The 15,445-nt window shown below is 47.1% G+C and overlaps 1 protein-coding gene across 1 annotated transcript; it reads left to right on the top strand.

Moving 5' to 3' along the window:
- Window positions 1-3,665: 3,665 nt before the first annotated feature.
- On the top strand, window positions 3,666-15,379 carry RS1 (retinoschisin 1). The gene is made up of 6 exons (XM_052674015.1): window positions 3,666-3,717; window positions 10,666-10,691; window positions 11,468-11,573; window positions 14,239-14,380; window positions 14,611-14,806; window positions 15,046-15,379. Exons 1-6 carry the CDS (start codon window positions 3,666-3,668, stop codon window positions 15,196-15,198), a joined length of 675 nt encoding a protein of 224 aa, XP_052529975.1. The 3' UTR covers window positions 15,199-15,379.
- Window positions 15,380-15,445: the final 66 nt, after the last annotated feature.

Below are 15,445 nucleotides of genomic sequence, written 5' to 3'. Positions count from 1 at the left end.
TCAGTTTTAAAGCTCTCTGACTCATCTTGTGAACGAGTTTGACTTTCTTTTCAATGATTTTTGTTCTGACTGAGCTTGTCTTGATTTGAATAATTTCCAGTGCCTTTGTTTTCACAAGCTCGTTGCATTTTAACAATTAGCTCAAAAGGTGCACGCTTTGACAAGGGTACAGCTGCTCAGTCATTCACCGCTGATCAGAGATGGGCTAGAGTCAACAACGTGTAACTAGAGAGAGTACCAAAGGACAGGGAGACTAATTGTGTTACCCGTTGATTTTGTTTCTTGGTTTTTCGACACAGTTTTGCACAAAGGCTGCCCTGGTGTTCTGTAGGGAGGGAATTTTATAACTGGGGAGTTGCTAGCTTTGAGGCTATCCCTTTGAATGCTATTTCTGAATATCACTCCTGAGCTATTGCATGAAACCAAGACCAATGGCAGGACAGTCTGCTGACTCCTGCTGCACTGAGAGGAGTGCTGAAAATGAGCATAAGACCTCTGAACTGAAAATCAGAGCTGCCCCAACCTTTGGAAAATACCCCCAGAGAGCAGCAGCTCTATCTGCCTAGGATAAGACTCTTAAATTACTGCTGTGCCTCATGGCACTGGGAAGGGGGTGCCGTACAATGTGGGGTGGCAGCAGGGAGTGTGATGCTTCAGGGCCAACCTGTTGAATGAGGCTTGTTTAGGTGAGATTTCATTATAAGAGCATGTGGAGGGAATACAAGAGAGATTGAGTCAGCCTTGTGTCAGCCTATCAAGGTAGGACCAAGTCCATCTCTGTGATCACTGGAGGGGGCCATGGTAAGATGTCTACTAGAATAATAGAATCATAGAATTGCTCAGGTTGGAAAAGACCTTAAAGATCATCAAGTCCAACCACACCCTAACCATCCTACCCTAACTAACATCCCTCCACTAAATCATGTCCCTGAGCACCACATCCAAACGGTTTTTGAACACATCCAGGGATGGTGACTCAACCACCTCCCTCGTTGGGAGCCTATTCCACTGCTTAACAACCCTTTCTGTAAAAAAGTGTTTCCTGATATCCAACCTAAACTTATCCTGGAGAACTTGAGGCCATTTCCCCTCGTCCTGTTACCTGTCACCAGTGAGAAAAGACCAACCCCGCTCTTGCTGTAAGCACCTTTCAGGTATTGGAAGAGAGCAATAAGGTCTCCCCTCAGCCTCCTTTTCTTCTGACTAAACAGCCCCAATTCCTTCAGTCTCTCCTCATAGGGCATATTCTCCAAGCCCTTCACAAGCCTTGTTGCCCTCCTTGTTGGACCTGCTCCAGCACCTCCATCTCCTTTCTGTACTGAGGTGCCCAAAACCAAACACAGTGCTTGAGGTGAGGCCTCACCAGTGCCGAGTACAGGGCCAGGATGACTTCCCTAGTGCTGCTCACCACACCACTCCTGATACAAGCCAGGATGCCATTGGCCTTCTTGGCCACCTGGGCACACTGCTGGCTCATATTCAGCCGACTGCCCATCAGTACACCAAGGTCCCTTTCCATCAGGCAGCTTTCCAGCCACTCCTCCCCAAGCCTGGGGTTGCGTAGGGTTGTTGTGACCAAAGTGCAAGACCCGACACTTGGCCCTATTGAAACTCATGCAGTTAACTTGGCCCATCGATCCAGTCTATCCAGGTTCCTCTGTAGTGCCTTTTTCCCCTCAGGCAGATCAGCACTCCCTCCCAACTTGGTGTCATCTGCGAACTTACTGAGGGTGCACGCAATCCCCTCGTCAAGATCATTAATAAAGATGTTAAATAGAAGCTGCCCCAGCACCGAGCCCTGGGGGGCACAGCTCGCGACCGGCTGCCAACTAGATTTAAGTCCACTGACTACAACACTTTGGGCCCAGTCATCCTGACAGTGTTTCACCCAGCGGAGCGTACGCCCATCCAATCTGTGGGTAGCCATGAGAATGTTGTGGGGGACAGTGTCAAAGGCTTTGCTGAAGTCCAGGTAGACCACTTAACAGCCTTACCTTCATCCACTAAGCCGGTCACCTTGTCAGAGAATGAAATCAGGTTTGTCAAACAGGGTCTACCATTCGTAAACCCATGCTGACTAGGCCTGATCCCCTGGTTGACCTTTAACTGGTCCATGATGGCTCCCAAGATTACCCATTCCATAACCTTCCCTGGCACCAAGGTGAGACTGATAGCTAGAGGATTGGCTTTCCTTTGGATAAATGACCTAAAAAAAATGGCGTGCTCAAGTCTGGGTGTAGACAACTGCAGGCCTCAGCTCATCTCTGCCATGCACCTATGGATTCACTGATGCTTCCCAGTGTCTTGGGGCTATGATAACCCTCATAGCACGATGCTCAGACTGTCCATGTCACATGTCCTGATGTGGCCAGGATGCATCATACAAACAGAATCATTTGAGTTGGAAGAGTCCATTAAAGGTCACCTGGTCACATTCCCCTGCAATGGACAGGGACACCTACAGCTCAATCAGGGTGCTCACAGCCACGTCCAGTCTGACCTTGAATGTCTCCAGGAAATTACAATACAGAGATGCTGGATCTGGCATCCCATGGTGGGGCATCCACAGTCTTTAGGTTTCCAAAGGTAGGCAAGGCAGATCCCACCAAAATATCAGCATCCTTCTTTGTACAGATTTTTCTGAATGGATACAGACCAGGATCTTCATGCACCCACAGCCCACGTGAGTTGTGCTGTGATTTAATCTACTCCCTGCACATGCAATCAGAGATCTTCTGAAACAAAGGAAGCTGCTTCTGAAGCAATAGCTGTCAAAAGCCCCCATTAAAAATTCATTGCTAATTGCACATAATTAACAGAGGTTGGAGAAACAGGAGCAATATTCGCTGGAATCACCAGCAATCTGCTGTAATCTTGAGTCTTTCAGTCACTTTTAAACCTAATTTATAGCTGTCTTTCATGCTGGGTTGACAGCACCATGTAAAGATAGGACATGATAGGTAGAACTGTTAGCAAAGGGAAGTTTATTTTTTTGTTTGTTTGTTTCAAACTTTTATATTTCTGCAAGTAAAAAACAAAAATGCTCTATTTCAGTTTGATCTAGTAATTGCAGTTTTCAGCCCCTTGCAATTAGGTGACTGAAGAGCAGTAAGGCCAGGGAAGATTCCTACACACAGCAATTATTAGGACAGGCATCAGTGATGCAGAGGTAAATAACTGAGGTGGAAGATAATTAATGCATATTACATACAATAGGCAATATGCACTGCATAAAACGGTCTATGATTTGTAAGCATTAGGCACATCCTCTGCCTTTGTATGATGGCTAAATGTGGTTTCTAGTTAGGCGTGTCCTTGTTGGTTCACAGAATCACAGAATCATTAAGACTGGAAGAGACCTCCAAGATTATCTAGAACAACCATCCACCTACTGCCAGTACTGCCCACTAACCCTAAATACCACATCCATAAATGTCTGAATACAGTCATAGTGCCGCACAGTGCCACAGTGCTTCCTACCTTTTAGCTACGCCACATGGAGTTTGACAGTAGTAACTGTGCAGTTACTCCTTGCAGAAGCTCCTTGATAAAATCCCAAGAATGGTGGAGCATAATGTGCTTAGGTGAAGCTTAAGCTAATCTCATGCCTTCCCACAAAGCTGACCAGCAGGCTAAGGAGTTATTTCTGAAAGGGGAAGGAAAAGATGCGGTTCAAGATGGGGAACGTCCTGCTGTCTCTTCTTTTCTGGTACAAAGGTATGCACTTTGCCTCTAGAGATGTGCTTTCAGATGTCCCCCTTTGTATACATTCTTGTTTCATACAAACTCCTTTGGGCTGTGGGGTACTGAGGGAGCTCTTTATGGAAGCAAAACAATCAGGGAAAAATTGTGCAGGAGATGTGTAATTTACGCATGTGAGGGAGCAGCGTTCTTACAGCTCTATGAATATTCAATAGTGCAACTCTGTTTTGCAAAGTAATTGCAGTGAAAAAAGATTGGCATGTAATTTGTCAAAATATGAATTTACACAGAAAATTGTAATGCAGCTGAGCCAGTGAGTAAATAATAATGCTGATTTGAAAAATGAGGTACAGTAGAATATGAGAGACCGGTTCTTCATTAATCAAAACTCTTGGTTAATCAAAAGCCACTAATTTTCTTTAGCAGCAAGACATTGCTGGTAGAGATCTGCTTTTCTTAAAGGCTCTTTCAGATATTTTGTCCTGGGGAAGAATTTCAAAGGCACTCTAAGAATAAAAATCATAAGTAAAAAAAAAAAAAAAAAAGGGGAGGAGGGAGTGTGGGAGTGTTTATCAATTCCATTTTAATTAACCTCACTGTGGCAGAAAGAGATTGCTTTCAGGTTGTGTTTGAACTTCTGACTTTTTCACAGCTGACAGGAAAGCTCTGAATGTCTCAAGGCTGGGGTTGTTCTTGCTGGGTGCTGTGCAGTATCTACCACCATTAGCATGTGGCTGCAGTATGGTGTGTCCATTTGGGACAAAAGTATTGGGCAGATCAGCTTTTCCCCCGCAGGTGTTGAATTCTCCATTTTTACTTTTTTTCTATGTTCTTAAGTCTAGGACTTAAAAGTCCTCCTCTGTGTCTGTCAGTTACTTTGCTTCCTCACGCATATCCAACTCACAGCCTGCAACTCCGTTTTCAGTTGACATAAATAAATGACTGCATATTTTCAAATGGAGTGTGCAGAGTTGCAATCAGACTCAAAAATCTAACCGTGTCTCTTTATTTTTATGAGACTTCTCTTACCAGAGAAAAACATTCCTTGCTTCACAGTCACGCCTTATTCATGTCATCGCTTTTTGGCACTGCCTCCATTTGTGAGCAGCTGTTTTCAAGGATGAAGTACAGGAGGAATAACATTTCATCAAAAGCCTCTGAGGAACCCCATGAGAAGTCACCTAGAATGGCAGCCACTGCCATTGAACCAGGCTGATGCATTAGTTTCATAGAGACAGGGCTGTATATCCCACTAGTTTTGTGGTTTTGTTGTGTTCTTTTCTTGTTTTAATTAAAAATATTGTAGATTAAAATAAGTTTTGTTACTCGTATACATTAACTACATTATCTATTTTATGAGGGCTGCTCCAAAAGTAATTCCTTCCATTTTATGATGTCAGCCCATAACATCGGGGCGGATGGTGGTGGTATGGCAGTAGAGGTTGAACCTTCCCACCAACATCCCATTACATTTTGCTGCTGTGTGACAGATGGCAGCAGAGGGGCACTCTGACATAGGAGTGCGGATGAAGCAGAAGTCTAATTGAATTTCTCCATGCAGAAACAAATGGCACCCATTGACATTTATTAATACTTGCTGAATGTTTGTGGAGAAAACCGGTGGATGTGAGCACAGTGAGGCAGTGGGTGGTGCGTTTCAGTGGTGGTGACAGCCACAGTGGATCATCTCCACTGGAGCAGATTGCTGTGAGTGCAGCACGCAGGCTCTCGTTCACCACTGGTAAAAATGCAGAGCTAATGGCAGTGGCTGTGTTGAAAAAGAGTATTTTGTAGTTGAGATTTTGCTCTACCAGTGTTATTGTGCTCTTTGTATCACTGTAGTTTCCATGGAAATAAATTGGGGGTGTTACTTTAGGAGCAAGCTTTGTGCATGTGGCCCAAGACAATTCCTCTCCAGGCAGTGTGGTACAGGCAAGCCAAAAGGCTGGACGCCCAAGGCCTGCTGAATGTCATGGGTAGGAAGGTGTTCCTCAAGTGGCCATGCCTCTGTTTCATCTTGGTATGCTCAGCTGTACTCTGCACTAATTCATAGGTCTTCCTTTTGATCCGCCAGCAAATACCTGTGCACTGCCTTCGTACCTGAGCTCTGTGCTGCCCTTCATTTGGCCCCTGAGCTTCTTGGAAGGCTGTTTTTACCCAAACTGCCCATTTTTCCCGATGGGTGGTATAACTGCAATTAGCCCTTGGAACAAGCTCACACCTTGCTCTGAAGCCGTGGCACAGCTTGCTGTTAATAGACACCCACACACCAGGATATTTTCAGAGAGCCTGCAGTAAAAAAATCACTTGCAGGATCACTTTCCAGGCATCGCTATTTTGGTGTTTATTTATTTATTTCTTCTTTTACTGCTTTTTTTTAAAACCTACTTGTGTTTTCCATGGCCCAAGCATCCTCTTCTGCCTGCTCAGTGTGCAGCAGCCCTTTGCCCAGGTCCGCTCGGGCCCCCTCCTCTTCCACCATGGGGAAGCACTGGTGGGTCAGCCTTGAGCCGGCTGCTCTGATGACAGCGTAAGCTCCTTAGTGATTCTCTCCTGCAGAGCCACAGCTTAGGGGAGCACCCTGCCCCTGGGCTCTGCTGGGATTTTGCTTGCTGGGAACCCCACAGAGCAGCAGCAACAGCAGCAGCAGATGTGCATCTCAATCCTGCACCAGCCCACAGATCTGGGGGCTGTCACAAACACACAGCACATGGATGTGACGTCCCAGCACCACATCGCTCCATCCCTGCTTGTCATGCATCAGATAAGAAGCACGTCTCAACAGTTAGAAGGAGGGGAGTTTTTTTCCCTCTCTATTTTTTGCAGCTTTGGAGAAAAAAAAAACCCAACACCCAACAACTAAAGGCCCAACCCCGCCTTCAGATCACAGTAAATAACATCTTTAGTGCCACTCTTTGGCACAAGAGGTACATCTAACAAAATCACTAAAATTACTGTGCAGGCAATGTACTGCAGAGCTCCGAGTGGGAAGGAACAAATGTGTCAGTAAGATCAGAAAAGGCCAAAAATTCTCAAGGGAACACTTTAGAAAAAAATATAATTGTTGTTCTCAAGAAAAGAAGAGAGGCAAAGGTTGATTTTTCTTCATTTTTCTTTTTTTTTTTTTCCAAGTATTTTCAAAACATAAAAGATTTGTAGAAGCACTGAGGAGGCAACAGGCATAAAAGAGAAAGGAATTTGGATTAAATAGGTATAATTGTCATTATTTCAATACGGCTTTCATCAATTCCAGGTAAATACTGGCACGTAGTAAGTGGAACACAAAACAGATGAACAAAAAGAGAAGCCAGATTAAACATCATTGAAATAAAGGTGCAATACAAAAGAAAAGTGCCCCCACCAAGGACTCGTCATGCCCCTTTCCGGGCTTCGTTTGTCATCCTAGAAGGAGGCTTCCCACTCTCTGGAAATCAAGGTGCTCATTGCACTGGACGGTTACATGTCTTGGCCCCATGTTTCTTACATACCTCCCACCTAACTGCTCCTCTGTGCTGGGGTGCCCATGGCAAACAGGGAGCTGAAATGCACAGCCTTTCAAAAAAATGTGATAAAGCCATTCATTGCCTTCTCCTTTCTCCTTCCTGAGATGGTTCTTCCAGGGCTACAGTCAAATCTCTCCCTGTTTTAAAATGTTTTCTTTCCTCTTGTGCAATGCCACACTCGTTGCATGGAAGCAGCCACGCTGGGGACATGCAGGCAGTGCTCTGCACTAGGAGAAGCAAAGGGAAAGCAATACTGCTCCTCTCTCTGAGCCCTGTTAAATGCAGAGGCCGCTTGCACAAACAAGAGCTGATGTTTTTTTCCAGCTGAAGATCTAGGCCACCTGAATTGTAAAGTCAATGAACAGTCAATAACGTTTTCCATGACCAGGAAACTTACCAGCTTACTCTGGTAAATCAAGTGACTGATGTTTATTCTGTACTTTAATTCTCCATTTTGCCTTACAGCGTGCCTTCTCATGCTCACACACACACTGTTAATTCTAGCCACTCTAAACACGATGGCTTGCCATTGTGGCTCAGTGGTCAGGATGTCCAACACGATGTCTCAGAGGTGACCTGAAATCCCTCAGCTTTGTCATTGTTCCTTCTGGCTGCACTTCCCTTCCTCCTTTCTTTCTCGTGTTCAGGCACATTCTCCATAAGCAGAGATTTTCTGACACCTGCAGTTATCTGCTCCTGTTGCTAAATACCAGTATTCCATTGCATGGTGCCTCGTTGTGCTCCTGCCTGCCCTTTCTGATGCTTCATGTTTATTGTTTCCAGCCTCAGCTCAGCTCAGAGAAAAGCTTGATTCCAAAAATCCATGGGATGAAGGAGAGCCAAAGAAACCTTGCCCACCCTTTGCAGTGCCCATTGCCCCCCAGCTGAACTTCCTTGCTGTTGCTTGTCCCCTCCTCCATTCTTCACCCACCAGAACCTCATGTAGTTGCTGTTTTGCCCCACCTGCAGCCCAGGGCTGCTACCTCCTCCCCATTCCACTGTCACCATCCCCACATCCAGTGCTGAGAAAAAGCATTCGTGCCCAGCCACGTGTTGGAGGTCTCTCACGGCCTGGTGAATTGGGGGACAGGGAAGAGGCAAGACAAAACACCCTGTCCCTCACAAATACACACAAGTAATGCTTTACTTCAGTGAACTGATGGCTTGCTCAATGTCCTGGGGCACTGCAGGAGCTGTAAATAAGACTCTTTCTGTTTTAATGTTGTTTTTTTTTTCAGTCCTGTACTTTTAAAACAGCCTGCGGCAGTGGTGCAGACTCACGACTCTTCCATGAACTGCAGCAATTCGTTCTGTCTGACCTACAATTACCAATTATCTTTGTAACCTTCCTTGAAGGCAAACATGCTCACTATAAAAGCATGCCGGCCATCACATTTTGAAACTATTGGCAGCTAGCTTTCCTCTTCATTTCCTTTGTAGGACAGGGCCCATCACGGCTGTAAACACACCAATATATCAATTGCTGCTTTTTCCAGCCAACTGCAGACAAGGGCATTGCTTTCTCTCCTTTCTTTCCCAACATCAGGGGACATCAGGAGGATGCTATGGGATGCTTGGTCTGTTCATAGCCACCACTGCCCAAAGCCCAGCACCCCAATGGCCAAGCTACTTGCAGAGTGCTGCCTTTCGCAGCCACTTTAACCCACTTTGGCTCAGAATTGCAAAGTTTGTGCCATACTCTGGATTGGTTGAATAGCTCCCAGCATTCACCCTGAAAATGACTCCTTTTGTTGTTTCACTCACAGCTGCTGGGTTTCCAGCTGTAACCATCAATGAGGGGACAGAGTTTGGTCTTGGCTCTCAAATCAGGGACTCTGAAGGGTCTTCTTAAGGGCTCGTTGCCTACCAGAAGCAACAGCCCTGCAGCAGCCAGTGCCATTAAACAGAGCACCAAGCAGGCAGGAAATGTGCTTCATTGCTGTTACAGGAATGGTCCTAGCCTCTACCATATCAATCTGATGATGAGGAACATTAACTGCTACAACTTTTCATCAGACACTGATGTTAGCTTTTTCAGCCAGGGCAGATGCCTTGGGTTAGCATGGAATATCCCAGAAACCAGAAATGCTTGTTTGGGAACCTGAAGTGAGGGAGACCATCTCTGTGTTCGCAAAACGTTTTTATTTCTTTACCGTTTCATTCCTTGCTGTGGTCTTTCTTTTGGATTCTTGATACATTCAGGCTCACTGTCAAAGCTTAGGAGAAGCTGCATTTCAGTAATAACCAGATCTTTGTGTACAGTTTATATTTCAGCTGATTATAATTGCACAGCATTTGTGAATCTTTTGAGATGAAACTTGCTGTGTAAATGCAAGATGTAAATTGCCAGCATTAGTTGGACCTTCCTAGGCTCAGCAAAGTTAGTGTGTGAATGAATAAATCATAACTAGATTTCAGTGAATAATTCAGAGCCTAATTCATTTGATAGAAAATAAAAAATAATAAAAAAAAATCCTCTTTTCCTGTTAACAACATCACTGTTTGCAGATTGCTGTTTTCTTGTGGTTTCTGTGTGCAAGATTTTACTTGCTCCATACCTCAGCCCTTAATTGGCCACGTTCGTTGTATCTGTTGGAAACGTGAGGGCTGACGTTTGGCTTGTATTGATGATTTATCAACAGTCATGGGAACTTTTGAAAGTATTTTATTTTCATAGTTGTCTGGGCACTATTCTACTTGTCTTAAGTGCTATTAAAACAGCCTGCTCTGGGCTTTGCAGGGAGTTAGGAGAGCTCTTTCAGTAAGGGTAGGGCTTGTAAAATATCATTACTCAGGGACAGGCAGAAGATAAACCAGGTCAGGTGTTACAAAAATAGCAGTGCTTCCTCTTCAGCCACAGTACTTTTTCTTAAAAAAAAAAAAAAAAGAAGAAGGAAAGGGTGTTTTGCATATAAGATTGATTGGGAAGATCCATTTACATTTTGTTTATCCTCCATGTCTCTCAGAGGAAGATTCTCACGAGAGCCACCTCGAGGGGTGCTGTATCTCCTCTGAAGCCACCAGTGATCTGCAATGGCTGTAGGCTGCAATTTCACCTGTCATCAGCTCTTATTTTTACAAGCAAAATGGGAAAGGAAAACTGTAGGGCAGGAAGATGGCAAAAATGAATGGAGGCAACGTCAGTTGGAAAGCAGAGACTGAAACTGACATGAGCTTCTCCTCAGGATGTTTCAGGCATCTCTGATTGGAAAAAGCAAACATCAAAGCCATCACAAAGAAAGCCCAGTGGCAGAGTAGCAATGATATGGGCATATCAGCATCCTGCTCCGGCCCACAGCTGATGCCCATGTCCTCTTGCTTTCCCCCTGGCAATCAGGGGAGATGCTACCTTTCTCCCTTTATTTGAATCAGGCTCAGGAGTAAATACCCATTGCATTTCCTGATATTATCATGTCTGAAATCTCTCTCTTCTTCTTCCCTCCATGCCCGCTACCTGCAGCTGTGCTGGCCCTGTCCCCTGGTGAGGTGAGTCCATACAGCTGGCTGGGATCCTGCAGACAGGAGGAGAAACACAAAGTGCCTAACACCTCTGGGAGTGGGTGGAGGAATGTGGTATGGATGGGAGACCATTCCTGCCATGAGTTTGTTACCAGTTTCAGAGAGCTGGTCTCCTTAGCAGAAGCAACTTTTAAGTCTTTGTATTTTGAAATTCCCCCTATGCCTTCCTCATGCACCAAAAGAGTGAATCTGCATGTGTATCCATGAAAGTCATCTGAGTGTCACAGGCAGAGCACTTAGGAGCAGCCTTTGCACTGGGGACTCTGCCTCACTCCAACAACAGCTTTCATTCAGCACTCATCACATGATATCCTTCTGGGGGGATCCTGGTATGGCAACTCCTCCTGACACAGGAGCATGAGAACATAACACCCTGTGGCATTTCAGCAGTCCCAGCAGGGCTGTAGGACAGCCATGTCTTGTGCAAAAGAAATAGGCTGCACGGTGCAGCCTTCAGCCCTGTGTGCAGGAGGACCAGGCTGCATCCAGCGTGGCTGAGCCAGGAGGTGACCCCTGATACTCGCTGGCGTGGCATGGCCTCAGGGCTGTGGGCTCTGCAGTGACACCATGGTTCAAGAGCAGCCAAGAGGGCTGCAAGATTTAGATGCAGACACCTTTCATTTCTCTGTGGATGTCACTCTATTAGATCGCACTTGTGTTTAGGCTTCTGGACTGGCACTTAGCTTTGTGTCACTATCATCGATTACTAAGTTGATTTTTTTCATTTTTAATTTTCCCTTTAGGATGAGAGATTGGAGCTGTGGCACAGCAAAGCTTGCAAATGCAATTGCCAGGGAGGACCTAATTCGGTGTGGTCCAGTGGAACTAACAGCTTGGAGTGCATGCCAGGTAATGGGTTGCTCTCTTCTAGCAGTGTCTGTGCTATGGTCCTCAGCATCTCCCCTCATTGCACCCTGCACTGCAGCGAGGTGTTGCAGTGGTGCCTGCCCCAAACACTGGGCTGGTGGAGCTGTGCCCATGGGAGGTTCAGGGTGAAAGATAACAGCACCCCTGGCCTGGTGAGGGCGGTTCAGGCTGGCTGATGCCTCTTTCCAGCTCAATAGAAAGCAAACAAAAACATATGCATATGTTGTTGCAAGAGATGACATGGTTAGCAGAGCATGTACAAATGAGAGGGGCAGAAAACAGAAGTTCTGTTCCACAGTAGTGTTGGATGTGAAGGACTCCTGCCTGAGGATGACTCAGCAGGTAAGAACAGAGGCTTCTCAGCCATCCACACCTGGCCCTTTGCTTCCCCTGAGCTCTCCAATAAAACCATTTGAATGCATCCAAAGGAGGGCTAAAAGATATTGAAGGCTCTGCAAAGCAAGACGTATGAGGAGCAGCTGAGCCCCTGTGTTTGCTCAGCGCAGAGCAGAGGAGCTGAGGGGAGGCCTGACGGCGGCTGCAGCTCCTCCCAGGGAGCGGAGGGGCAGCGCTGAGCTCTGCTCTGTGTGACAGCGACAGGGCCCGAGGGAACGGCGTGGAGCTGCGTCAGGGGAGGGCGGCTGGGGGTCAGGGAAAGGGGCTGCACCACAGCGCGGTGGGCGGGGAGTGGCCCTGCGTACCAGAAGGTGACCTGGTAATTTCATTATACTCGTGTGATCTATGGATTAGTGATACTAAAATAAAACTACGCTGCCTTTGAGATAAGCCTGCCGAGTAGTGAACGTGTGGGGCCACCTCAGCTGCTCTGCAGAAGCGGTTTCTTATGCAAAGGGAGACACTTAGGCAGGTCAGGGCCCCAGCCACAAGAAGGACATGGAGTGGGTCCAGAGGAGCAGCTCTCCTATGGAGAGGGGCTGAGGGAGTGTGGACTGTTCCAGCTGGAGAAGGGAAAGCTGCAGGGAGACCCCATTGCCTTTCAGCTCTTAAAGTAGCCCATAGGAGATCCAGAGAGGGATTCTTCATCAGGGAGTGCAGTGACAGGACAAGGGTGATGGCTTTAAACTGGAAGAGGGTTTGGTTTAGGTTTACTGTGGAGAAAATGCTGTTGGTGGTGTGCTGAACCTGCACTAAGAAGGCAGATAGCTATAAACACCAGATGGTTTTACCCCTGCTACCGCATCCCATTCAGCCCTTGTGAAAGCTAATCTCTGTTTCCTTCTGATCTTTTCTTTAGTGTCGTATAAATGCATATAAAGTGTGTGCTGTGGGTGCAGGGGTTTCAAGCAGCTGCTATTGGTTGTTGTTATTGGACTTGATGTTTCCATGCCTGGAGGAAGGCAGGGCAACAGCCGCGTGTTTTTTGGGGGAAAATGCATTAACGTAGCACTGCCTGAACAAGATATCTTAATGAGATATTGACGTGTAAGATACTGACTTGGTGGAATTTGCTGGTGAGACATTGACCATCCCACTGGTGTGCTCAGGCATGGCACAAACCAAAGGGCAACGGCTGGAGAAGGCAGAGGCCACACCGTGCTCTGGGTGCACTCTGGCTCCCTGCACATAGAGCTTATTTGTAATCACAATGCATTGTAGTGGTCTATCAGACATATTTAAGGCCCGGAAATGAAAGATATATACCACTTCACTCACTTGTTTATTGCCCATGAAACAAAGCATGCTAAGATGTAAAACTTGGTAGAGTTCCTCTTTGGGGCACGCACATGCAATGGGAATATCCCTCTCCATAGGCTGCAAAATCACAAAATGCTGTAGGCAAGTATTTGCCCAAGCAGCTCCCACATGAAGCTTGTGAGCATCTTCTTTATCTGCATCTAAATACCTAGCGATAAGCTGCTTGTGTAAAAGATTATCGTAACAAAAAATGCTTGGTCCAAGGAGTGTTCAGCTACTCTGCATGTTGGCAGCCACTGGGAGTCTTGGTGAGCCTCTCAGTGTTGCAGAAAGCTGTTGTGCAATCAGGTTTGGTAACCTGGAGATTGGAAGGCAAAACTCAAATATCTCTAAGCCTTCAGGAAGGCCAGGTAATTGCACCTCGCTCGTGCATAAGTACCTGCACATTTTTCCATAAGGGAAGACTATCTGCAAGCACATTTACAACTCCCAGAGCAGAACACACAGATCTGGTTGGAGAGGCTCAGCAATTCTGCTGTGTAGGCACAGCTGTAAATCGTGATAGTACATGAGGAGGAGCTGAAGGAGATGAGGCAAAAAAAGTGGTGCCAGACATTTCCCAAGGACAGCCTGGAGGCAGGATCCAGGACCATGGATCCAGCTTGGATCTATTTGCTTCTGCTTGCTAGAAAGGGGAGACTGGGAGACTACAACATGCACAAATAAAACCTTTTCCCCCAAAACATCATGAGCAGCAATGATTTAGGAATAACTGTATGTAAGAATAAGAAATTTAGATGCCACGTTCCCTGGACAGCAAATAACTGCAGGGGTTGTGGTCAGGGCTTAAGAGCATCCCCACCATCCTGCACAGAGAGGATAGGGCACAAGGAAACCACAGAGGTTGTTGACAAAAGATTAGGACAAAGGCAACCAGAAGGCAGAGCAGCTCGTGTCACTAATGGTGCCATGTTTTTATCTTGCCCTGCAGAGTGCCCCTACCACAAACCCCTCGGCTTTGAGTCTGGCGCTGTCACCCCTGACCAGATCAGCTGCTCCAACCCCGAGCAGTACACAGGCTGGTACTCCTCATGGACAGCCAATAAGGCCCGCCTCAACGGCCAAGGTTTTGGGTGAGTCGGAAGACCCTGTGGGAAGGCATGAGGTAGATACGAGGGGCGTGGATTAATGAGCACAGTGCTGATGGTTGGTGGTTGGACTAGATGATCTTAAATGTATTTTCCAACCTTAACGATTCTAGAATTCTGTAATTCTATGGAGGCCAAGCCCCCTGGCAGTGTGGGGCAGCAGGGTGGCCTGGGCGGCAGTTTAGGCCGCAGCGGGGCCGACGGTGTACCCCTAGGTGTGCCTGGCTCTCCAAGTACCAGGACAACGGGCAGTGGCTGCAGATCGACCTGAAGGAGGTGAAGGTGATCTCGGGGATCCTCACACAAGGGCGCTGTGATGCTGATGAGTGGATGACCAAATACAGCGTGCAGTACCGCACCGATGACAACCTCAACTGGGTTTACTACAAGGACCAGACCGGAAACAACCGGGTGGGTGGACCTTGTGCTTTGTCTTACAGCGGTGGTTGCAGGGGTGCATTTGATGACGTTGAAGTCTTGGGGGAGGCAGCCTAAGGGAGGGGGGCCTGTATGAAAAGCAGGTGGATGGCGCCTGGTGCTTACCCATGGCACACAGGGGTCCAGCCCCATGGCCATCACGCTGCCATGGTGACAGCGAGTGCAACGCTGATCAGCCCCTGAACTGTGTCTGCCTCTGCCTCTCTTGGCAGGTTTTCTATGGCAACTCGGACCGGTCATCCTCAGTGCAGAACCTGCTGCGGCCGCCCATCGTGGCCCGCTACATCCGCCTCATCCCGCTGGGCTGGCACGTGCGCATTGCCATCCGCATGGAGCTCCTCGAGTGCCTGGGCAAATGTGGCTGAGTGCCCACTGGGTAGAGGTGTGCAGGTGTGTGCCTGTATGGCCGTCCCATCTCACTGCTGATGTGTGCTGCGGCCACGATCCTGCCGACCCTGCAAACAGAAGGGCTTTCTTGAATAAAACACTGCTTTACATGACACCTGGTGATACGGCTGAACCCTATTCCAACAGCTCACTGTTTTTCAGGGGGCACACGCCAGCAAAGCTGGGGTGGTTTGTTACCATGGCTTCAGTCCCGTGAGATACAGT

Source organism: Tympanuchus pallidicinctus, unplaced genomic scaffold, assembly GCF_026119805.1.
Source record: "Tympanuchus pallidicinctus isolate F22 unplaced genomic scaffold, pur_lepc_1.0 scaffold14, whole genome shotgun sequence".
NCBI classification, from domain to species: Eukaryota; Metazoa; Chordata; class Aves; order Galliformes; family Phasianidae; genus Tympanuchus; species Tympanuchus pallidicinctus.
This window is presented reverse-complemented; position numbering and strand designations above follow the sequence as displayed.

Excerpts from the sequence above, each read along its gene's own strand:
- RS1 (XM_052674015.1), top strand. The coding sequence starts at position 3,666 with ATGCGGTTCAAGATGGGGAACGTCCTGCTGTCTCTTCTTTTCTGGTAC. Across the intron at positions 10,692-11,467 it reads TGGCCCTGTCCCCTGGTGAG|GATGAGAGATTGGAGCTGTG; the intron begins GTGAGTCCATAC and ends TTTTCCCTTTAG. Across the intron at positions 14,807-15,045 it reads ACCAGACCGGAAACAACCGG|GTTTTCTATGGCAACTCGGA; the intron begins GTGGGTGGACCT and ends CTCTCTTGGCAG.